This window comes from Carassius auratus, chromosome 34 (genome assembly GCF_003368295.1).
Source record: "Carassius auratus strain Wakin chromosome 34, ASM336829v1, whole genome shotgun sequence".
Lineage (NCBI taxonomy): Eukaryota > Metazoa > Chordata > Actinopteri > Cypriniformes > Cyprinidae > Carassius > Carassius auratus.
In genome coordinates, this window is record NC_039276.1 from 16465269 (window position 1) to 16490804 (window position 25536).

The 25536-nt window shown below is 38.3% G+C and overlaps 1 protein-coding gene across 2 annotated transcripts; it reads left to right on the forward strand.

Annotated features, from left to right (window-relative positions):
- Positions 1-465: 465 nt before the first annotated feature.
- On the forward strand, positions 466-25386 carry LOC113053334 (uncharacterized). 2 transcript variants are annotated; one of them, XM_026218257.1, is made up of 8 exons: positions 466-644; positions 9840-9989; positions 12636-14146; positions 17702-17885; positions 19163-19364; positions 21001-21578; positions 21914-22059; positions 22321-25386. In XM_026218257.1, exons 3-8 carry the CDS (start codon positions 12666-12668, stop codon positions 23123-23125), a joined length of 3396 nt encoding a protein of 1131 aa, XP_026074042.1. In that variant the 5' UTR covers positions 466-644; positions 9840-9989; positions 12636-12665; the 3' UTR covers positions 23126-25386. The 2 variants fall into 2 exon arrangements, with proteins under 2 accessions (XP_026074042.1, XP_026074043.1); XM_026218258.1 differs by having other exon boundaries at positions 19166-19364.
- The last annotated feature ends 150 nt before the right edge of the window (positions 25387-25536 follow it).

Genomic DNA, 25536 nt, shown 5'->3' on the forward strand with positions numbered 1-25536 from the left:
GTATTAAAATAAATACAAAAACATAAATATATTTATTTATATTTTATTTTATTTATTTTAAAATAATTAAATCTTGTTGACCTCACTTATTCACTAGTTGGTTGTTGGACATTCCTGCAGAGTATCGACTCAAAAGAAAAAAAAAAATGTTTTTCATAACATCTCCATTTGGATTGAACTGATTATATTCCTCTGTTATAAATTTAGGATTGCAGATGAAGACTCAGACAAAGATGTTAAAGCTAGTTGCAGCTGGCTTTTTAGCTCAGTTAACTTCATGAGTGGATGTTTTATGTCAGTTTATTCTCGTCTTTGAAGATTTGCTTTGGTTCACAGGGTTACATACACCAAAACAAGGAAAAACCCCTTGGGAGGACAGGTGGAGGGAAAGAGAGAGTGTATATCAGGGAGGTCCTTTTTAGTGAGGTCTGTGCTTGAGTGGTTCCCATGCCAACGGTGAATGGATTGGTGTTTGGAGCATGCTCAGTGCGGAGCTGGCGGCTGTAACAATAGCTGAGAGAGCTAAAGCAGCTCACACGCTGCTATCACATCAGAGTGGAATAGACCTCTGCGTGCACACTGCTGATTCTGCTGACATGCTCTGCCTTATCGTCCCCTACCTGATATTTCTGCACGAGAAAGAGGTATGTAAATCTAGATGGAGATTTGGGGGAGGGGAGATTTTGATTTAGAATGTAATAATTTTGCCACTGGTTAATGCTTTAAAAAGCACTTATTTTGTGCTTGTTGAATGGGATGATTTGTAGAGAAAAGAATGAACATATGTTTTGTGCTGATGATATGCCAGGATGTAATTTAGAACAGTGCATGCACTATAGATTACAACCTTTTCTTTATTTTAATTTTTTTTTACGCAGTTTACTTATTGTGTGTAAAATTTCTCATGGTTTGCGAGTGACATTCCACTTGAGTAGATTTCCAGTAGGGGAATAAGCGGAGCAGACTTGCTGTGAACAGTACAAGGGAACACTGTGAATATCATTTGCATACCTCTGCATGACATTGGACAGATCTGAAGCGGAGGATAGATCTCTGGAGGAAGGGAGAGAGAGAAAAAGAGAAGCGCTGAATTCATTTCTACTCCCTGCGCTGTTACACGATCCTTCTGTTTGCGGGGTTGTCATGCCTCACTGACCCCTTGACGTGTTGTCGTGACGAAGGGAGTAAGGGGTCAGGCTGTTTTGTTGTGACAACACCGCCATTCTAGTTTTTAGCCTGACCTGGTCCACTGCCGTGCACCTCAATAATACACACGGCACCAGATCGCTGGATGATGATGAAGCCATCTGCTCTAATGAAATGCTTCATTGATTTATTGTGTGTTGCTGTGTGGGCACAGACCGCTACAGAACTTGAGCCAGGTGTTCAAGACGATCACCTCAGTGTCTGGCGCACATGGTGTGAAAATGGGCCAATTCACCTCTCAGCAGAAAGCCCTCAATATTTCATCTAGTCGGACAGTAGAGAGATAGAAATGAAGAGGGTATCTCAGCGGACAGGAAATTGGAATATAAATTGATGTGACACCTGCAGGCTTGCATAGTATCCATCAGAGGATAACACCTCCTCAGTGAGGCAGGGAAACTGATGATCTGAAGATTTTGCTTTCTAACTAAAAGTTTTAATTTAAAAGTAGTCACCATTTACCCAGCCTCACGGATTTTGAAACCTGTGTCTGTGGAACACAAAATGAGTTATTTATTGCAGCGCCGAAGCTTCTCTTTGCCAAACAAAGATAATAGTGACATTTTTAGTGAATAATAACTGCAGTCTGTCTGTTCTTCTCAGAAAGCTATTAAAGCTTTGGAAGAATAGGAATGCAGCACACAACTCATATTAACCATTTTCATGTGTTTTGTGCTCTCTTTTTTTTCTTTTTCTTGGAGAACCTAATTACCAACCACTGTCATTGAAGGAAAAGTGCGGCTTGGACATTATGCTTCATTTCCCCTTTTGTGTTTTATGTAAGAAATGATATGCAAAAATCGTAGGGGTTTCCAAAGCTAGTCTAAAATCATATGCTAGATACTTCTTTTCAATAAGTAATTACTTTGCAGCTGTTAAAAATGTATGTTCTGCATAGTATGAGTGTATTTAGTATAAAATAACCAACCAAGAAGTACTACATTTGTAATGTGTGAATTGTCATGTGACCTACGTCAGTTGCTTATCTTCACTGCCAATCACAACTCTTCTCCCATGGCCTCATGGGATTGTAAAGTGACCATCAGATGGAGGGCAGTACCCTTGAACAGGGATCTTTGTACTTTATATACCTCTCAAGTTTCATAGTAGTACATTAAGGATACATATTACTGCTCTGAAGTACTAATATACAGATAGAAAAGGTAAAAACGTTGCCCCTTTAAGGATAATGTCTCAGTGACAAGCTGTTGGCCCTAAAGTTATGACAGAATAAGTGTGCGTACATGATGACAAAAGGCATATCTTTGAGTGAACTATCCCATAAAAATGAATCTGTTTAAAACAGAGTTTGTCTTGCTAGGATAACCTTCAATTGCTTCAGACTGTCTGTACCTAAATTGTTCGAGGCAAGGGTTACATTTATTTCAGTGCCGAATGCTAAGCATGTTTTTGGAGGAATGAAAGCTCTGGCATGTCATCTGCCTGAGTATGGTTTTGTTATCAGCAGGAGGAGACAGTTATGTTGTGAAGTATGTGGGGCATTGGCATTGAACTGCCATTGTTCATGTGTGATGAATGTTTGGAATAATTATACGGAATGGCGCCAGAGAATGGCAGTGAACTCGGATTTTACAATCTCAATGTGGGTTAAAAAAATGTGATATCAGGCTTACATTATGTTTTTTTTTTTATTATAAATTTGAAAATATATTTTCATTCATTATTCATTAATAGTAAAGTCATCACTATAGTTTTTTAATCAGTGTTGGGTTTTCTAAATGGAGACTTTCGTTTAAAGTTCTTGTTGAGCTGTATCCTGTTGCATCATTTGTGGGCTGCGGTCTCGTTCAAAAAGGTTTCCTCTTTGAAATGGAGATGATTGTGCTCAGTGTGCATCTTACCCAGTATGATCGGACATTTTCCTGTGAAAGGTGCTCCAGCGTACAGTAAGCGGAGATGACAGCTGATCAATTGCCGCCCCACTTGTGTTCCTAATTCCCAATCCCCCTTTCTCCCCCCGTCTGTCCTATCCTGCTCTCACCTCATCACCCCCCGATGAAAGCCCATTACCGTCCAAGTGGTTCTGACGGAGACTGGGGCACCTTCACGTAGAGATCCGCTGCTTTGATCCCTTCTTCATTCACAAAGAACAACAAAGGAGCTGATGTGTGTGTGGGAGGGCCCCTTAGGACAGGGTTGTGTGGGTCTTATGATGTTCTCCCAATGAATGGTTATTAGGGTTCATATGGAGCTGTTGAAATATGACAGCCACAGGCAGCTCCTGAGGACATCCAGCAGTCCTGTTCTACTGAAAGAGAAGCGTGATGCTGTTCATCTCTATCATCTCTTTAATGGCACAGCCCATGAAGTAGAATAGATTGCTGTATTGACTATGTAACGTATGGTTGTGCTGTTGACATCAGAGGTTGCGTTACCAATAATAATCATCTGTCACCTTGTAAATCAGTTGCCCTGTTCTATTTATAAATATAACAAGTAAATGAAGATCTATAGAACTAAAATCTTGGTTGACCTAAATTTCTATTGAAAAGTTATTGTCAGTATTGTTCAGCATTAAATTGAGTGATGTTAATAACAGTGATGTTATTTTTTTTTAACTGTTATAAAAGATTTCTATTAAAAATGTTCTTTTAAACTTTCTGTTAGAATCAGAACAGATGTTTCCTGGATTTCACAAAAAATATTAAGCAGCACAAGCACACGTTTTTAACATTGATAATTATAAATGTTTCTTGAGTACCATATCAGCATATTAGAACTATTACTGAAAGATCATGTGAAAATAATAATTATTTTTTTAAATAATAAAACCATATTTTAACATTGATTAAAGTCTTTATAATGCAAAACTAAAAGTCTAAATAAAATGTTGAGAATAAACACACTCGTGTCATATTTAATTGATCTCGTTGGACACGAGTGTTAATCAGCGTCTGGAGTGGCGATGGTCACAGAGAGTAATGCTTGTGGATGTAGCACATGATGCGATGACCAGAGTTCGAATTCGCCTCTTGCCGAAGTCGCTCTTCTTCTTTTTTCGTCACATATCTCATCAGAAAGGTGGAAATCAGTTGCCTAACGAGTGTTTATTAATGATGTATTAATTTGGTAGGTTTAAAGAGGGCTTTGTTGTCCCAATAAGTCAGTGTCTATTTAATTATTTTTTTTTATAAATAAAATAATTTACACTGTTATTATTGCATGCTGTTAATGTACAACTATACTGAGGTGCAAATAGTATCTTTCACCATTTATAAGTATACATAACATCTAAATACTATTTACACTTATTGCCAAGATCTGCTACTTTTACATAATGTAATTAGAATTGCTATTTTCATTTAGTGTAAATAGCACATCGCTAAAAATGCTGCCGTTTGTCTTTAGTGTAAATAGAATATATCACTTTTTAAGTCTGTTCACCGCTGCCCTAAACTAAAACCATATGGCTTTACTAATGATGGCTGTACAGATGGATGAACAGTGCTCTTCCACACTCAATACCCATGGCTGAAGTGCCCTTGAACACTCAGTAGCTCCCGGGCGCTGGATATATAGCTGCCCACTGCTCCGGGTGTGTGTTTACAGTGTGTTCCGTACTCACTGCTGTGTGTGTGCACTTGGATGGGTTAAATGCAGAGCACCAATTCCGAGTATGGGTTACTTTTCTTGGCAAATGTCATGACTTTTATTAATAGTGTAACATTTCCAGTGAATAGCAATTTAAAATGAGTTTTTCCCCAAAAGCTATGGTCTGAACTAGTTGTGAAGTCCAGGACAGCTTAGTGCAGACAGCAGTGAGGGAGAGACGAGAGCTGCAGTGATTTCTTGATATTATACTTTTCTGTTTAGCCCATATCTCTGTCTCTCTCTGCCACAGGGACCTCTGCTTCTTACAGCAATCCTGCCTTATTACTAGCACTGTTGCCTATCAGCGGAGCTCCTGGGATGTTCCCCATCTCTCCACCTCTCTCTCTTGCTCTCTCTCATATTTGTTCTCCTCCCTCTACCGCTCATCTCTCATCGCTTGTGTCTCCACACCTAACCCTTTTATCAGGCTTTCTACTCGCACCTATCAATCACTCTTTCCTGTCCTGTCCTGTCCTGTCCCGTCCTGTCCCTCTCTGTCCTTGACACAGTTTTCTCTTGTTGTCTTTGCAGCATTTCACACTGGATCCATAGCACTCTCTCTTTCTCTCAGGAGGCTGATAAGTGTGAAGTCGGCAGGTTCGTAGGTTGTTTTAGTTATTGTTACTGTCGCCAGAGCTGCTGGTCTCATTATCCAATGAAAACACAAACAGAGCAGGAGTAAAGAGAGTACACTAAGGAGTAATGAAAAGGAAGAGCCCATGGCTGACTAGAGCCCTTCACGACTAGTCTATCTGCTTTTAAAAACTTTAAAATAAAATGATTTACTCTTAATATAATACCAGTTAGAATAGTTGTCACATTAGTAATATTGAGGTTTGTAATTAGAAGGTAAAGCTATAAATGTTCCACAGTAAATATGAAGCTGTCATAGACTTTGGAATATTGGAAATTACATATTGACTGTCCAGTGCTGTCCAGTGCTGCCTTTTATCATCATCATCATCTCCACAAGTTGACTTAGCATTAGAAAAAGCACTGGAGTGATACCGTAGTGCAGTGATGGCATCTGATGATGATACTGTGGTGCTTTTGTATATGAAATGACTTGGGTCTTTCTAAGGTGTGACAAGATTTACTCAAACAAATACTTGTATGAAATAGAATTTTGCCCCTTCTTTTATAATTACTATTCACACCAATTTTATGATCTCATATTAAATAATATTTATACATTTCATTTGTTGTGCAAAAATTAAAGGGTGATGCAGTCACAGGACCGGTTACACTACCATTCAAAAGTATGGGGTCAGTAATATTTTTTTTAATAAATAATTATATATATATAATATATATATAATCATCAAGGGTGCATTACAATATTAAAAAGTGAAAGATATTATAATCTTTCAAGACGTTTCCACAAAAATATTAAGCAGCACAGCTGTTTTCAACATTGATGTTAAGTAATGTTTGTTTTTTAGCATTAAATCATCAAATTACAGTCATTTCTGAAAATTTTGCTTTTACACCACATGAATAATTTACATTTTAAAATGTATTTGAATAGAAAACCAATGTTTTCAACTGTAAGATTTCATTGTATTTATGTTTTTACTATATTTTTGATGAAATTAATGCAGCATTGGTGAGAATAAGAAACTACTTCACTTTTTAAATGAAATCTTACTGACTTTGAAACATTTGAACAGTAGGGTATATAGGTATATACATTTTGACTTATAATTTTGATGCAGAGGACACATCAACCATATTCATGCATCATGGTATTTACATGACACTATGTCCAAAAGTCATTGTAGTACTTTTATTACTAATAGAAATAAATAGGTATTTACCACAAGTTTTATTTAAAATCAAATGAGATTATGTATCACTCTGTGATATACTCTCAGAGATTGGCACGTTTCCAGTGCTCATCCAGTTTACATGATATAGGACACAATGTTTCTGAGGGCAGTACTGACTGCTGTTGACAGTATGTCTGTAACTATACCAGCTTTATCTTTCAGAGCAGCAGTATCATGTTCATTTGACTTATCTACTTCAGGAAAAGGTGAAAAAAAAAATCCTCGTGAGGAGCTGCAGCGCATTGATTCATCAGTCTAAAAGACAATTATCATCTGGTTTAATTTCCCTCTGCTTATCAAAGCAAAAATCAACTAACGACAGGGTTACATCACACAGAGCTTCGACCCATATACGTTTCATTGAAAAGATTCTTATCCTCTTCCGAGTCTCGCTATGCATTATGTAAGCAGTGGCCTTATCTTATTAGAATGAGGATATCTATAATTTGTCCTCATATTCAGCATTTAAAGCTTAGGAAGCAAACTTACTGATAAATTGGCACTTCAATCATACTCCGATTTACAGGATGAAATCATGCACTAATGATATTATATGTGGCAGCTTGGTCATTAATTAAACACCTCACCAACAAGACAACCGGCAAACGTTGATCCATTGCCATATTGATGTTTGCGTCTCATGGAAACACAAGCTCTGCAAATTGCCTTTGTGTTGTTGCTGCCTAGAATGACATAATCTGTGCTAGATATACGAGACAGCGTCTATACTTTGACAGACATGTAATGATTTATGAGAAAAACTGTGACATCTGTGTGCACCAATTAGTAATAGCAATAGCTTCATTATAGCTTTGTAATATGTACTGATTATTAGTGTGTCAAGCCTGCAATCACTATTATCATAGCCATCTAAGAATAATATGTAGACTAATGTGTTTATGGAAAAACATGTGCGCTAACAATGATGCATCTCTCACCTAATCTACCCAATGCATTGTTCATCAGCTCAGTTAACACTACAGAAGCATAAAATATTCACTAAACAATCTTGAGCTACTGGAAATGACACACCCTATAGTATATTTGTCAAGGGTATTTTTTATTTTTTTTATCTGCATAATGTATGCTATTCACCTTGGATACCTTGCGTACATGTGATTACTATAACAAACTATTTTTATTTATCTCAAATGTTGCAGATACTGTATGGTAGACAGTGCGTTTTGTTTGAAAGCAGTGAACTCACTGCAGAGTTGAAGCATAATTAACTGAGGTAAGCTGGTACTTGAGGCTTCACCTCTCCTGAGCCTCACTCTTACATGTTTTGATGCCTTCTCCTCTTACTTTGAAGAGTTGTAACCCAGCTCTGTCTCGGATGCTCTTGTCAGAATGAGTGCGGTGCGCCACTGACAGGTAATAGAGAAGCTCTTCAGTTCTGCATCTGATTATACAGCACTCGCTTCTACTGTAACTAACTACCTCAGCTCCATGTATACTTCCCCTGCCTCAGAAACAGATGATGGAACAATGCTATGAAACATTGTTCAGGCTTTAGAACATTTTAAATATATATATATTTTAAACATTATATAAAATGTAAATAGTATTCTAATATGCTGTGTTCAGAAATGTATGTATTGTGTGTGGAAAAGTATGTAAATCATCTATAAATGAATTTATGAAGTGGTATCATTTGTTTTATAATGTATTAATGTTGTATAATGTATTATTTATGCTTTGTGTAACTTAATCATCTTCCCACATTCCCTCTTTAAACCATCCCCATTTTAATTAAAGCTAACCTATATTCTTCACAGACATGCAGATTTAACCATTTTCAACACCCGTGTACTTATGACCCCCTCTTTCACTGAAATTGCTCTTCACAGCTTAAAATCCTTTTTGTGGAAGCACAAATCCAGTGGTTAGAAATAGGTTGATATCTGCTGCTGTGGCCATTGTGAACTCAGACTATATAGATCAGTCTCAACAACCAGTCATTAGGTCAGTCTTCTGCAGCATAATCATACTGTGAATCTCCATCTGCGCTTCATGCCTTTCCACCTCCTGAAACCTAGAAACACCCCTGCTGTGCTATCACACAAACCTGCAGATTCAATCAATATGTGGCCTTTTAGTCTATGATTCCCTATGGAGCGGCTTTCATAGATCAATGTGCAACCTTGCTACAGCAGTGGCTGGATGGAAAATAATAAAAATTCCAAATTTGCAGGTGTAGGTAATGGAAGCAGCACTGTCAATCTATCATTGAGTTCATTCAGAGAAGAATTTGTCACGGAATAACATACTAGTGTTCTAAAAATAGTAACAGTGGTATGCCAGTATGCTATTCTAAATTCAGGCTTCGTGAGTTGTTTTGAATGATTCATTAAAAGAACTGCTGATAAGAGTCATTTAGTCATAAATCAGACTAAAGTGTCCGCATGGAATGGTTGTGTGTGCATATTGCGAGTACAACTAGTTTGAAAGGCATCTCTTCTTATTTCACTTACTAATGTCCCGCTGTAATCCTCAGGGTTTTGTTACTCTGAGACATGTTAGTGAGCAGCAGATATTCACCAAACACCCAGAGTTCTTGCCAATAGTAAGATGGAGTACAAGAGCAACTGAATGTGTTTATTGACTGAAGCCTGACTCCATCCTGGTGGAGGTCGAGCTGTGTCTCCCTCTGTAATGAGAAATCATTGAAACTGCATTCACTGACGTGCCACTATCACAACTTGAACTAATTCCAGAAGGTCTCTGGCTGATATTGAGGTCAGAGGAGATCAAATTGTAAAGCCTAACTCCACAACATGTCTTGAATTTCAGTCTTGAATCACAGGTGTTCCAAGTGCATTGGACTTGGAATATTTTGAATTTTGGAATACAGTTTTCTGTGTATGTTAATATTTATGAATAGCATCAACATATATTATTAGCAATATTATTATGTTTGATTTGTTTACAAATATAGAAAGCAAGAAACTGATTAAGCTTGATAATATCTTTAATCCAAATAAATCATTTTCTTTGTGTATAAGGGAAACCCCAGGTTTATTCAAAGTTTTTGACTTCTTAACAAAATTTCCTCAGTCATAGCAAATGCATTTCTCAAAGAAAACTGAAAAACAGAATCCTTAGAAATACTGCAGGATCCTTTGTTCATTTTAGAAATTGATTTGTATTTGTGGATGCCTGTATTTATGTTTTTCTTCTCTTCTTTTGTAGCTGCCTGTGCTTGAGATCTCAGCAGTCAGGCGTTGTGGATGGTTTGTCTACCTCTAATCCAAACCAAAAGAGATTCTGTTGGCTCAGAGCCTGTGAATGTGAGCCTAAAGCAGGTTGAGTAAAGGTGCAGACAGAGTTGATTAAAATGGGGTAAGTCTAACACAACAAAAAGACTAACATATTGCAATCCTAAAGGGTTTCTCTAACACTCTATCTTTTTCAGCAGAGCCCTGCAGATACAACTATGTATATACAAGTACATACAGATTCACTGTTTTTCAGTTGTCTAGATCACTTTTTGGCCAGGTCACTCTTATAAAAGAGATTTTCATCTCATTAAGTTTTTTAAACTGGTTAAAGAAATGAAACCCTTGTGAAACAAGCACGCTGATAGTCTCTTTGCTAAATACTTTAGTACATTCAGGTGGGCTTGTGCTGATGTTATCTAGCTGTATATGAAAATATGAACAATGTAAATAATTATTAAATATAATAAATATATCTTGCCTGTCTATATACAGTATGTTTATATACTGCATGAGTAAATATATGTGCAATATATTAATACACATGCACTACCATATTTTATCACATGCACATCTATATGTTTTGAATTGTATAACTGAATATAAAATTACATAATGTTTCATTAAATATAATTAAATGCGTCACATTTTTTAAATATATGAAAGCATCAATTCCTCATGTATTATTCAATATATTGTTATATGTTAATACAATATTTAATTCTGTATATTCTCAAGGGTAATGTCAAATCAATCAGAGAAGCTGAGTAGTTTGCCATGAATCTGGCTAATCCAGTCTTCAAGCTTTAGTGTCTTTGAATCTCTAGTATTTTGGCTTGGTATGGCTTGCTATTGTCTCAGTGAGGGACAGTCTGCTCTTGCTTTCTTGTGTCCGTAATAATTCTGCTCAAATAGGAAATGGAGCATCTGCCTGTCTGTCACACACAGAGAGGACATAATGGGCCCGGTGTGAGTTGATCCTGTGCCACATGCTCATTAAACAAGCTCTTATGCTAATTGACTGTTTATTCACACGTCAGCAGTTTTCAAGCGAAAGAAAACAATGGCAGTGATATTGAGACAGACAGAGTCCACTCGCTCACAAAGGTAGATCCTCCTGAGTGCTCCACTGTACAATTCACAGAATAACAAAAAGGGGGATTTTAATCTTTTTATCTCCTAAATGGAGATGAAATTAGGGATAGAAATTAGCCTGACGACAATACAAGAGGGGGTTTCAATAGCTCACTTTTAAACTAAATTGGACCAAACGTTAATTGAACACCTGAATATGCTGGGTTTCCCCCACTTAAAATTGCTGGTTTCCCACCTTTTTCAATCTAATCACAATGCCATTGTTGTTCTCTGAAAGGCACTGTGAAGAGTATTCAGATGGATTAGTCCTGACTCTGCTGCCCGGAATTATTGAGACATGTTCTTTTGTTACTCCTGGTTTGACCCTGACTTCTGTTTAAGTTCATGGGTGGATATTAATATGGCCCAAAGCAAGGCAATTTGTACTAATTACTGAAAGAGAAGCACTCTCCCTGCTAATCCACAGTTCTCATCTGATTAGTGGAATAAGAGCCCTGGGCGAGTGTTGTGGCTCTCTTCATTACTGTCCCTTCTGATTTTCCTCCCTCTCGGTTTAATGTTTTTAATTCCAGACAGAACTCCACCCCCGCCCCCCACCACCACCATTTGATTTGTAAAAAAGAACGAGCCATTTTTAGAATATTAATTTAATTATACAAGTCATAGGAACTACGCATGATGAGCATTATAATTACTATAGTGGTTATTGAACTGTGAAACATCCTTGTGTTACTTAGCTTTAGTTTTTAGTTTTGTCTTTGGAAGGATCATTTGATGTGATTTAGATTAGTATGCAATTAGTTCTACAGTAAGAGGAATATTGGTATCTTTGTCCATATGAAATCCATTTTTAAACATGAGAAATGCATTTATGCCACATTTCAGGGGATTTGATAGGGATATAGGGTTATATTTGCAGGGTTGCTGCAAACACAAGTGAGCAACAGAATCCCTTACATACCAGCCATTAGCAAATGTTACATACAATCAGTGTTTCAAGGAGGTAATTTTGCATTTTCAGAATCATCCACATTATTCCTCGGTAGCCCATCATGATTAATTTTGAAACCTGAGGTAATTGTAGATTTTATCAGTTAGTTTAAATCCTCAATTGCTCATGTTTACCCAAGAATTAGCAGTGGAATTGATTCATTGAGTATTTTGTTATTTATTTATACATTTATAAAGTATGCCTGTTTTTTTTTTTTTTTTTTTTTTTTTTTTTTCACAGCAGTCCATAATAAACGAGAGACGCACTTATGCTGTTTGAGAAAAAAGTTAAATAACTTGCATATCAAAATGCAATTTTTTTGTTTAATGTGATTGTGCTAAAGCCGAATAAATCTAATTAAAATCCACAATATTATCTGGAAAATATTTACTTTTTTAGTACTGATGTATCTTTTTCTTTTAGAGGTTATTATTACCCTGATTAATTTTTGTTTGTTTTATTCATTTGTATAGCCTTTTCACAATATTTGTTTTTTTAGCAAAGGCAACGGAATTCGCCAAGAGTCTATACAAGACACTTTAATTTATATTATAATTATTACTCAAAACCAGTTTTAAAAACCAGGTGTTTGTGAATTACTGATTTTTAGATGCAGAGCAGTTTCAGTGTATAATCACATTGTTCTGCTGCAGAAGTCAATGCCTTGTCTGTGTATTTCTGCAGGGCTATGATCCCGATGCTCCTTTCTGGAATATGGCAGCTATTTCTGTGGCCATGCCGGATGTGAAAGCCCCACAATGTGAATATTCCCCAGCAGGATCTCCTGAAAGCTGCAGCATGGACTTGTCCATGGACCTGTCCGTCCTCAGCTCCCCGCTGTCTGCTTTCTCTCACCACGGTGTGGCCCCCTTCCCTGCCCAGGGTGTAGCACCGGGCCACTGCAACAACAACAATGGCCTGCTCAGCAACCTGGGAGTCTACTGTTCCACCAGCAGTATGCATCCTTTTAACCAGACTGACGGCCAGTCCGCTTACGATATGATGCGCTTTCCACAAAGCTGTGGGAACACCGGTGGCACCCGGCTTTACCGCAGCCTGGAAAACCTGCACTGGGCCGCCGTGTCTGATCCCAAAGCGTATCCTTACAGGAGCGTGGACAGTGAGTTTATCCTTCATTGCACTTCAAGCAGCCACTGGTACGATGGACCTCCTCCGGGACCACAAGTTTACGGCTTAATGCCTTCCCATGACAGCATGGCAATCTACGGCCGCCGAGGAGTAGTTAGGAAGGATATACCACTCTTTCCACAATGGCTTTTACCAGCGGTTGAGGACTGGGGTATGAACGGAAATGCACGAAAGGGTCTTCGAGACAAGCTACGGTTTCAGAGCACACGTGTGACGGAGCCCCACAAGCCCTTGCGTCCTCAACCTGCGCTTGGTAATGCACCTTCTCCACTCTATCCGTGTGATCAGGAGGTAGCAGTTCGGACTGGGCTGACATCATTGCAAAGGAATGGACAGCAAGGGTTGATCGCCCGTCGCATCACCAGTCCAGAGGAGATCAAACAGGAAGCGCTGCGACGACTGAGACTCCGAAGGCAACAGAGCACCCCTAACCTGGCACTGAACTCCAGGCAGGAGCCTAGTACCATAAGTAAATCTCATACCGCAGAGCTCATCTGCACTAACTCTGCCCAGTCAACCCCTGAGAGGAAAAGACCTCCGATGGGCCGCCTGCACATACCTACATTTGAGGAGTTTAAGAGAATGAGACAAAGGGAGGGCATTAAGAACCACATTTCCTCTGAAATGGAGAGTAACAACAAGCATAGAGAGGAAAGAATACAGACAGAGGAAATGCAGAGTGCAGAAAAGACAGACATTGACGTCGAAATCGCTCAGGATGCGAATCACAGCGGAGCGGAGTTGTCTGAGCCCAGTTCGACCGCAGAGGTCCCAGGAGGACCCATCTGCACAAGCCCAGTGGCTCGCTCTCTATTACACCCTCAAGCTGTTACAGGAAGAGACAAGGAAACAAAGGGCCCAACAGGCCCTGGGGCCACAGATGTAGCTGTTGTCCCCTTCCCACCCCACTGGGACAGTGGCGATGGCCCATCCAGCTGCTGCCCCGCAATCCTTCTGGACGGAACAGACCTTTCCAGCTATGGAGCCAAAATCTATAAAATGAGGGATGGTTTCCTAGGATCTGCCCTTGACCTTATTAAAAAAAGGTGAGTGGATAGGAGCTGTTGTGTTTGGTAGTGTTAGACTTGTGCATTCACATAATACTTAAAGTTGCATTGTAAGCAGTGACAGACCAAATAATGTAGGACAGTGACTCGGCTCTATCCATTGGTTATTGATGGGATGGTAACATTTTATTGATAAACACAGAAAAAGAGACAGAAAATGAGGAGGGGAAAGGGTGAATGGAATGGGAACCTAGCTTGGATTCAAATCCAGGTCTCCTATGATATCAAAATTGAGCCTAGACAGATTTTCATGGCCAATAATGGACAAATGTCTGACATTATTTTTTTTTTTAGATTTTTTATATTTAATTATAAATAAAAGAAAAATGTAAATCAGTTGTTTTAAATTATACAAGTGGTTTAAGGCACCACGATATTACAATGTACAAAATAAAGTAAAAAAAAAATTACAGATTTAATATTCCAGTGTTAAATTAATAGTATTTTTATAGATTAACTGAATGTTAGTAGATAATGGCAAAGGGAATCTGAATGCAGAAATAGAGGAAATTAAAATGAACAATTAATTCTTAAATATCAGTCAATATATATCCAGTATTGACCATTACCAATTAACTAAAAAAATCTCTGTTAGCTAATAAATCGATACACTATTGTAATAGTTTAAATGGGAAAAATGGCCATCAGTTGGAAAAGTGTATCAGTTTCCCATAGCAGCTCTCACAGCCTTTGCATCAGTATTTGTGTTATTGATTTATTCCTGAATCTATGCACAGCTTGTATACAGAGGAGCAGAGTGAATATATCATTATTGATGTGATTCTTAATGTCCTCATTTATCCCAAGTACACAGTAGCAGATGTGATATTTGCATATAGTGGCATATTCTGTGGTTTAGCTATATTAAGAATGTAAAACATGGCTACTAGGAATGCTATTAAATATCCTGTCCTAATCATCTTTGTCTTGTTCTCCAGTACAAAATTACAACCCCCCCCCCCCCCCCCTCAAAAAAAAAATTCCTAAGAAGCAAAGTTGCAAAAGCAATTTTTTTGTAGTAGTTTTAATCATAAACTTGATTGAATTTAGTTGAAGCTTAATGTAAATTCATTTTTTTTTAATGTAAAACAAAGATCAAGAGACAGATTTTTTCAGCCGCAACAATCAAAAGTAAAGACCTGGATACTATAGAAACAAACCCCTTTAATTCCCCATTGATTCACTCGGGCAGTTACTGTATCATATGGATTCTTCAGTGGTTGTGTTGTGTTATTCACACATGTCCACCAACAGCACTTTTTACACACAGAATCTCACACAAGCGTGACATATGCGAACCTGACAGAAATTTGATTAACATAACAGCACATAACTCTGGCCCTGACAGTCTTCTCAAATTTAGCAAGGATGCATAAATCTGTATAGATTTTCCTTCAGCCGATTTAGCTCCGGACACAGTACAGCGCTTAATTGCTGATGCATCAAAAGCTTTTCGACATTACAGAGCCTTTCTCTAATAGTATGTTCCTCTAGGGCAGGAGTTCAGTCCAGGCTGTGAACCGTCTAAATATAACATCCAATATCCCAACTGTCCCATAGTGCCTCAAGTGAAGGGATTCAATAACTACAGAGCAGCCTGGGGCTTCCAGATCTTTTATACAGTTAGTTTCATTTATTGTCTGCTTGATAGTAGAAAGATGACGAAGTCACAAGGCAATCTTATTTAAGCTTACAGTCACTTTATATTATTGACTAGAATGGATCAGCACATTCCAAGGCAGCTTGTCCTGATGTGATGTTAATACAAGTTTGTTTTTTCTTCAGTCAGTATAGGTTGAAAAGATGCACATACCTTTAAATTAATCATAGAACATCATCCTAAAAGTGTCTGTCAATACACTAAAATAAATTTTTATACACCTTAATAAATCACAAAATAATTAAGGAGAGAAAATTCCAATGAATGACCTCAGCACTGCTGAAATGACAGATTTTATATCTGCAGTGCTTTAATGATCATTTAATTCATGTGTGAAAGATGTTGGTTTTATAACCACATTCAGAGTGTTATATTGATTACTGTCAGTCCGTGGCTGTGATTTTTCTTTTCTTATGAGATGTCAAGGCCTCTTTGTCTTTGTGTGTTTTTCTTTTGAATGCTTCAGAGCTCTTGGCTGTAATGTCAGCACTATTCTCGGATGGCATCTATGCAAATTTATGACAGTGATGAGTGCAGCATAATCAGATTCTGAGGTACTGAAGCATCAACGGAGATGGAAACGATTTGAAAGAGGCAATTAAGAGCTTATAACAAATCAATCAAAACACCTGTTTTTAATCCGAAGAGACGTCTGTATATAAACAATAGCTGGGGCAAACAGCTCATTAATATATCTGAAAGTATATGTTCAACAATGAATGCACAACCATCAGCATTCATTCAGATGTATTATTTTTACAATTATGTTGATACACTGCAAAATAAAATTATAATTTACAGTTGTTTGTCTTGTTTTCCAGTAAAAATATCTAAATATCCTTAAAACAAGATACAGTGCCATCCAAAGGTTTGAGGTCAGTTATGTTGCTTAAAAAGTCCCTCATGCTCCCCAAAGCTGCATTTATTTGATCAAACACATAGTAAAAATAGTACAATTTTGAAATATGATTACAATTAAGTTTTCCAATATTTTTTTTCCTGTGATGACAAAGCTGAATTTTCAGCATCATCACTCCAGTCTTCAGTGTCACATGATCCTTCAGAAATCATTTTATTATGCTGATTTCCTGGTAAAGAAGCATTTCTTATTATTATCAATGGTGAAAACGATAATGCTTAATATTTTCATGGAAACCGTGATACATTTCAGGATTCTTTAATGAATAGAAAGTTCAAAAGAATAGCATTTATTTGAAATTGCATTTTTCTGTAACATTATAAATGTCTCCTTTTTTATCATTTTAATCCGTCCTTTCTGAATACAACAATTTTTTTTTTTTTCAAAACCAAAAATCTTTCTTACTTATCCCAAACATTTGAACAGTAGTGGACATTTACATTTTTTTTTTTTTTTACTCCATTGGGAAATCAAGTAGTATATTTTCCAAGACAATAAAAGACAATTCTCAGAAAACTAATTTTATGGTCGTTCAAAATATTTTACAGTTTATTCTTAAAAAAAATATAACTGCACAAACAAAATGCAAAAAAATGACAAACTAAAGATATAAAACAGAACATATTTTCACAGTTTGACTCCCCTTTATTCACCGAATGCAGTGTGTGGGGTCACCCACAGATACATAATCTCTTTTTCTACTTCACACACACACACACACAGACATCAGGCATCAGGCATCTAAAAGATCGATTATGCTTGTTTCCTGTGCCCCGCAGCGAGGAGTTCAGGTGTTAATGTGAACTGATGCGTCTAATTGCTGTCCTCTGGTCTGAGGGGCACCGGTTCTCTGTAGGGGGATGGGGCTTGACTGCACAGCACACGAAGGAGTAGAGAATCAGGATTGTAATTCTCATTTCCTTCCCTTTGTGTTCTCTCTCCCTCTCTGTTCCAGCTGCAGTGCAGAGATTGCAGCCGAGACTCCCGTCCGATTGTCGCGTGAGCACAATGACGTCACTAACATCACCGCTCCCCAGCCCAGCCATCAATCTGCCCACGTTGCCATGACAACGTCGGCCTGCGGAGAGGAGGCTTGCACCGAGCCCGTGGGACAGCGGGGGAAAGTGGCGACAGAATGCGTAAGGAATGCTCCCGTCTCACACACACTCTCACACCTCTGCATATCACCTCTGAACGAGGTAAGCGGCAACTGTCATGCATGTCCGGGAGTGTGATGCTCAGGAGGCTGAGGTTGCAGGGGGAAAGCGCGCAGAGCCGCAGCTAAGAGCAGCACGCAGGGAGGATTAGAGCCAGGTTTCATGCTGGTAACTGCTTTACATTCCTTCTTTGTGTCAGGTTGTGTGTTGATGCTCACTGTGTCCTGTCCCTGCTGCTTGAGATCACCTCATTCATCCACGGTGTATGACTGGCTGTATGTTTTTAAGGTTAAGGGTGATATCAAGAAATGCTGGCATTCATATACAATGTTGCTATGATTTATTGGTCAGCCATTGCGCACAGATGTTTCTTCTGTCTCTGCATTTCTCTCTTTAATTATGATAACAGTTGCCTTATTAATTATTCTGTACGTCACCTGTGTCTTGTTTCTCGTGCATTGCTAACACTTGAGAACCAAATGCTGTCGAGCCACATTTTGAGGGTTTTATGCCGTAGATGTATGTTTGTAGCAGACGCAGCTGTAATACGCCATGCACTGACTTAGAAATGTCATTTTGAAATCACTTTCTGATGTTTCATAGGTCTTTAATTCTGTCAGTTGAGGCAGATCTGGTCAGTGTGGTCAACCCAATTGACTTCCAGTGAAACCAGTTTTAACTGGTAAATAAAGTTATTGACCAGAATTGATACGTTATTGTATCACAAAAAGTCTTGACTAAAAAGGACAGTTGTGTGAAGAAGTGTAGCTATTTCATTTTGTAGCTGTCTCTCTGTATTTCATAGTTGGCCCAAACCTGGTTTTGTTTGTCATTTAATGGACAAAAACGATGAGAAATTTCTCAAAATGTCATATTTTATGTTCCACAGAAAAAAGTAGGCAGGCCAGATTTAAAAGGACTTGGTTTCCGAATCATTTCTATTGAGAAAACAGATGCATTGTATGTCACTGGAGTCTGTCAATAGACTTTTTAATAAACAGTTAATGGGCATGAAAAGCCACAGCAAATAATTTTCCACTTAGCACCACAATATATTAAAAGCTTTGGATGTACCGTAATGCAGTGACTCTGATGTCTAAAACATCTAGTGGTTCCATTAATTCTCATATGTGCTTAGGGATTAATCTGCCTTCATGAGGTTTTACACTGTTAAACTCTCCCCTTACACACACACACACACATTTCAGACCAGTGCTCTGCCATGTGCACTGTTGATTGACAGATCTCCATCCTATCAGCAGGTGTCTGGGGCGGGCTGCAGACGCTCCAGCTCAGATGCGGCCTATGAGCTGGCTGAGTCAGTGAGGGCCCAGCGTGAGTGCCGCCTGCGCCCCCACTTCAGCGACCCCATGCCTGCAGACGCCACCAAACGTAAGCAGCTAGAAATGAAGATCGCCGCAGCCACACGTTTGCACATTCACCGCAGAGACAGGGACAGTGGTAAGACTCTTTCAACTGCACTACGCTTTGCTCACAGTTCTTGCTGTAAATAAACTTAAGTCATGTCCTAGTTTTGTTCTGACAATACTTCTATTAAAACAGTTTTTAGGCTTGTAACCCGAGGGCATCACTTTAGTTGTTATTATGAGACCCTATGCTATTACGAAAGCCATGGCCTTAGGTGGCTTTTACTGTTGGTCCGTCGCATGCATGACCTCTGCCCTGAGGACTGCTTTTATCTTCTATACCGCAGCATCCATACTCAGTGTCTGTACTTTGTTTTGTTGTTGTTTTTAGACTTAAAGTTAATTATCAAATACATATCCAGTATCAAATTATGAGTGCACAGTATACTGTATAAGCACCATATATCACCGAGTAGTTTTGAGATATTGAGCTTCAAAGTTTTTGTGTTCCATTCGACTGTGTTGATAGAACCTTATAGTACTCAATATTAAAAAATCTATCACACAATGTAAATACGTTGACATAGAATGAGAATATGTTAATAACTCAATTTTGACAAAAGAGATAGAACCTTATAATTCCAAGGGGACGATATTGGTTATTTTCCATTGTTTGTCCTTTATGTATATATTGGTATTATCAAACACTGAAATATTGTTTGTGGCTTTTTTTAAGATTTAGATCATCACAAAGCACTAACTTCAAATAAATAGTGACAGATTATGTTTAATACTCAACTCTCTGAGCTGTCCCAGAGCACCGCTCTCTGCCATTATGAGAATTTATGCTATTCTGTTTCAAACAGGATAATTTGTTATAGCAAAAATCATATTTTTTAAGTATAGATTTTTAAAAAAAGTATTGATTTATCATATCTGTCATCAGTTTTTATAACATGAAAATAATATGGCAATTTCTATTTAGGCTACACTTTATTTTAAGGTGTCTTTGTATACAGTATAATTATACATATAAGTACTACTGAGTAATATTAATTAACTACATATATGGTTAGGGACTTGGGTTAGGATTTGGGATTGTTTTAGGGTTACTTGCATGTAATTATGTATAATTAATTGTTATTATCCTAGTAAGTAAATGTAACGTGTAACAAGGACACCTTGAAATAAAGTGTTACCTCTATTTACATTGCAAATAGCCAACCTTACCAACTCTGCCCACCATTTCTCAAGTTATTTTAACTCTTAGTGTAAAGATGATGCTATTTGTTTAGTGTGCATTATGCTTCATAGTTGTTATATCCTTTCTGACCAAACATTTCACTATTCAGTTTCCCGTACTATCCTTCTGATCTGCTTCCTTTAAAACAGCTCTTAAACTGGCTTATGTTGCATGATAATTATTAGTTACATTACCCTTTCCGATCGTATCACACACCATTCTCCCCTGGACCTAATATTTCACTCCCGCATATAACTTAATGGGGTTGTTTTGAAGTTCAAAACACCTCAAATGCATTGTGTTATATGATAAAATATTTAAATGAACTTTTCGTTCAGTTTTTTATGGTCTCTTTTTGTTTTACCTCTACTGTTCCAATGTATTATAAAACTAACAATGTAGGTGTTTTTCTTTCTTGATAATCACTATATTATTAATGTAAGTATTGTTACTGATCTCCAGAGATTTGTTTATTTTTTGTCGTCAGTGCCAGGCACAGCCAGGGGCCGTTCAGAGCCCAGAGGTGAGGAGAGGAGCAGGGGCCTGGGTGTGAGCCGCTCAGCACAGCACCGCTGGAGTACCGTCAGCAGCCTGAGCGCAGACAGCGGTGTTGTAGGCTTGAGCGATGAGCGTGAAGATGAGGAAGAGCCCCATCATGCCCGCCACAGTGCCGGAGCTGAGGTAGAACGCGTTGACAGCGGCATCGGCCCTGGATTGACTCGGGGCTGGAGGAGACCCTTGCCATCCCTCAGGAACTGGGACATTCAGCAGCCCTGTCCTGACTGTGGACACAAAGAGGGCGGCCGTGAGCAAGGCATGTGTGAACGCTGCTCCAAGCTACGCACAGAGCGCAAAGAGGCCATCCTAGAGTTTCTCAACACTGAGTCGAGTTATGGAGAGGACCTGCGCATCATCAAGGAAGAGTTTTACTGTCCCATGCAGAGCGCAGGGCTGCTCACAGCAGAGCAGCTGGCCGTGGTCTTCAGTAACGTTCAAGAGCTCATTGATGTCAATGACAGGTTCACAGAGCACCTGCAGGACAGCATTGATCAGGCTTTTGATCAGGTAAGGAATGCTAGTGATGGAGTGACGTTTTGTAGCCATTTCAACTTTAACATAAAACAAGGTATTTCTTTGTTTTTTGTGTCAGTCCCAAAATCTACTGATATGTATTTATCAAGGATGCATGAATAAAATCAATCTACAGCACTTGACTGACAGCTAAGACATATTATGTTACAATGTTTTGTGTCTCCAAAAAAATATTTGGCAGCACCACTCCTTTCAACACTGGTAATAGGAAGAAATGTTACATGAGCATCAAATCAGCATATTAGAATAATTTCTGAAGTATCATGTGACACTGAAAAGTAATGGTAATGGTGATTGCCTCCATACAGGACGATGAGGACCTGCAGACTGTGTGCATTGGAGAAATCTTCTTGGAGTTTGTCAACATGCTTCCAGCGTTTCAGACCTACTGCCTGCAGCAGTCCACATCTGTGAACATGCTCAACACACTGGAGAAAGAAAAAGAGCTTCTTAGGTACACATAATATATAATATAACTGTGTTACAAATAAAGGTAGTATTAGTAAAAGTATCAGCAGTGCAAGTGTGCATATGGGAATACAAGATATTAGGTCTGCTCAAATATAATCCTAACAATAGTTTAACAGTAAGATTTGATTTCCTGTTGGGGCAGTAGTTCAGATTTGTACATGCACTATGAATATTTTCACTTGCCCAACAATTAAGAAAATTATATATATATAATTATATATATATATCCCTTTACATCCCTCAGGATATTCCTCGACGTGTCCCAGAATGACAACACGGCACTCAGGCGCATGAACCTGCGCTCCTTCCTCATGGCCCCACTTCAGCGTGTGACCAAGTACCCGTTACTGCTAAGTCGGATCAGCAAGGCCACCAACGAGTGTCACCCAGACTACTCTCGCTTAAAAGAAGCCAAGAGCCGCGTGGAGTCCCATCTAGAGCACATCAACATGAAGACCAAACAGGAAGGGACTGCCACATGGTCCTTGCGCTCATTCCGGCGCGACAGCCGCAAGAACCGAGAAGTCATCAACATTGAGATGAGAGAGCTGTCAGTGAAAACTGTGGGCTGGACACGGGAGAGCACACACTTCATCATGGAGGGGCCACTCCAGTTGGCACAGCCCGCCGATGGCCAGTGGCTGAAGAAGGGAAGCAAATCCCTCAAATTCCAGAATGTTCAGAGTTTACTTATGGTACGCACTCTGTGCAATGCAGACACGGTGACTGAAGGGAGTCTGGAGACCTCGGAGATGGTGCAGGACGGTGTACTGGTACTCATCAAAGACAAGAGCAGTGGGAAGTTCACTGTGTTACGGGAGCCAATCCATTTGGCAAATTGCGTGGTGTCTGCCGACCCTGACTGTGAAGACACCTTTGAGGTGCTGGACATTCGACGTGAGGCCTTCGTTTTCCGTGCCTCTGACAAACCTCGCACTCAGCAGTGGTTTCGCCAGATCAAGAGATACGCTTGTGATTTGGGACCCTGGAGAAAGAGACGCAATGCTCTCCCAAATATCATGATTAACACGACCCAGAGCCGCTCCTGAGACTGAGACTAAGCCTTTAGCGACACACCCCTCATCCCTTCCCAGCATAGCTCCGATGTAAATAATAATGATAAAAAAAATCAATATTTTGTTGAGCAAACAGTATTAGAACCATCCACCAATGGACTTTAAATTGGTAGATTTGACTGAATATTAATATAGACTGCAAAAAGGCACTTTGTATGAGTGGAAAGCAACTTAATGACATTTGGGAAGAGGAAAAAACCACTGTCAAGCAAAAAGTAATGCCCTTTGGCATACCAAAATGAGGGGCTTGTTAGGCGCCTCACTGCTGCACTTGTAAAACACTGATTGTACAACCAGTTTTCCACTGAGGAGAAATGCTCTCAGTTGTGAAATGGTTTTTGTGATAAGCATGAGGGAACATGTTTGTGATCGGATGGACTTTATGTGGACTTTTTAGTATGCACAACAGAAAGGAAACCTGTGTTTTGTGTGAAGACGGAGGTAAAGCTGTTTTGTTTTCGGATCATTGTAATTCCCTCTTCCATTAGCACCTATTCCCTCTGCCATTAAGGAGCAGTTCTTATTTTCAGGTCACTGTGCTGGTTTACAAAACAGCAATAATCTTCATTTGTATTATATAGCAACAGTCAAGCAGTTTTTATTTACAGGTTCCCATATTCTTGTGATCAGTGATGTAACAAACCATTTTTGGTATGTTTTCTCCAAAATCTTATGAGGGTGTAGCATCAGTCTAGGCATCAAGTATTGTCATTGCCACATTAATGGTTGTGCTGAAAACATCTGTGGCCATGGACCAGATCTTCAGTTAGAAAATGTCCATTACATGTTACCCCTTAATGTAGTTTTTAAATACAATTCTGCTTTCCTTTGTGATCTCTGAGGGGGAGAAATATGTGCCTTTGTTTATTTGATACTGAATGAGTCATTAGTACTATTTTGTTCAAGTTTAACCCATTTTTACCCACAAATCAGGCCTTATGTCAGTTGAGAAAAAGATCTATAATTTATCTATTATATTCTGACTTTCCCACTGATATACAGACTGTGCTTTATGATAACTTGTTAAATGTTAACTGTTTTTGTTTGATGCACTTTAATATGGAGATCCTAAACTGGAGCAAGGGCATTGTCCTGCAGTTTACAAAGCTTTACTGTACTTTGTTTTTAAAATTGCTTTAGCAAGAGAAAATGAACCACAGTTGACTTCAGCAATAGCAATCAATCAGTCTTTCTGGACTTTCTATGTTCAAAGTCAATACTGATGGATAGAAATTGTCGCAATCACTGGTTTCAGGCATTTAGGTTTCGACATTTAGTTTTTTTTTTTCAATGGCACTGATACTGTTAGAAATGTCATACTGTAGCTTCCACATTATACAACAAAAAGATGAGTTGACCCTGCCAGGACTGAAAAATGTTTCTTTTTACTGAGACCAATCAAGCTGTTAAATACTTCTTTCCATTCTTAATAATCTTAATTTATTTTTTATTTTATTTGTAAAATATTGTGAATTGCAATTAAAAACAAGTACCGATCTCTCTCAACTGACTCCATGTTTTCTGAGAACATTATTCCCAGTGCGTAATCTTTATTAGCCTAACATTACTGAACAAGCAAATGGCACAAAAACACAGACATTTCAAATGCAAATAATGAAGAATAAAAATCTCTCTGAGAACCCTGTCTTCAGGGAGAAACAAAGAACACAAAGCATTATTGCAGAGGATTTCTTTTTAACCATTTTAAGTAAAAGTCTGAAAGTGCAGTTTCATTCACAACAAGCCACAACAAGAAGGGCAATAAAAAGAATGCACTGAGAATCTTCAGACAAAATAGGGAGGAATGTAAAGTTGCCATAAAGCTTTACAAAAAGAAATACAAAAGCACTCTCCTTCTCTCCTTTGAAAAAACATTTGTTAGGAAGGTTTTAGTGTTCTTTTTCCAAAGTTCTTCCCCATAGGACACTATCTGCAGGTGAAGTTCAACAGTTCAGCATGCAACAACATAAGATCCAGAACAAAAGAAAGAAACATAAACCAAAAATGTATAAACCATCAAATATGCAAAGCAAGAAATCACTTTGATCTCATGCATTTATCCAAAATGAACATTTTGTGATAATTTACTAACTCTCATGTCATTCCAAGCCAGTGTAGCTTTCTTCTGTGCATCACAAATGAAGAAAATTTGAAGAATGTTTCCACTGTTTATGTCAATATAATGAAAGTCCATGCATTACAAAACAACCCTTTTGACTTTGATTGTATGGACAAAAAAAAAAAAAAAAAAAATATATATATATATATATATATATATATATATATATATATATATATATATATATATATATATTGTGTTCCCCAGAAGAAAGTAAGTCAAATGGGTTTGGGGCAACATGGGGGTGAGTAAATGATAAAATAAC

Coding starts and splice junctions, on each gene's coding strand:
- LOC113053334 (XM_026218257.1), top strand. CDS start 12,666: ATGGCAGCTATTTCTGTGGCCATGCCGGATGTGAAAGCCCCACAATGT. Junction 19,365..21,000: donor CCGCAGAGACAGGGACAGTG/GTAAGACTCTTT, acceptor TTTTGTCGTCAG/TGCCAGGCACAGCCAGGGGC. Junction 22,060..22,320: donor AAAGAAAAAGAGCTTCTTAG/GTACACATAATA, acceptor TACATCCCTCAG/GATATTCCTCGACGTGTCCC.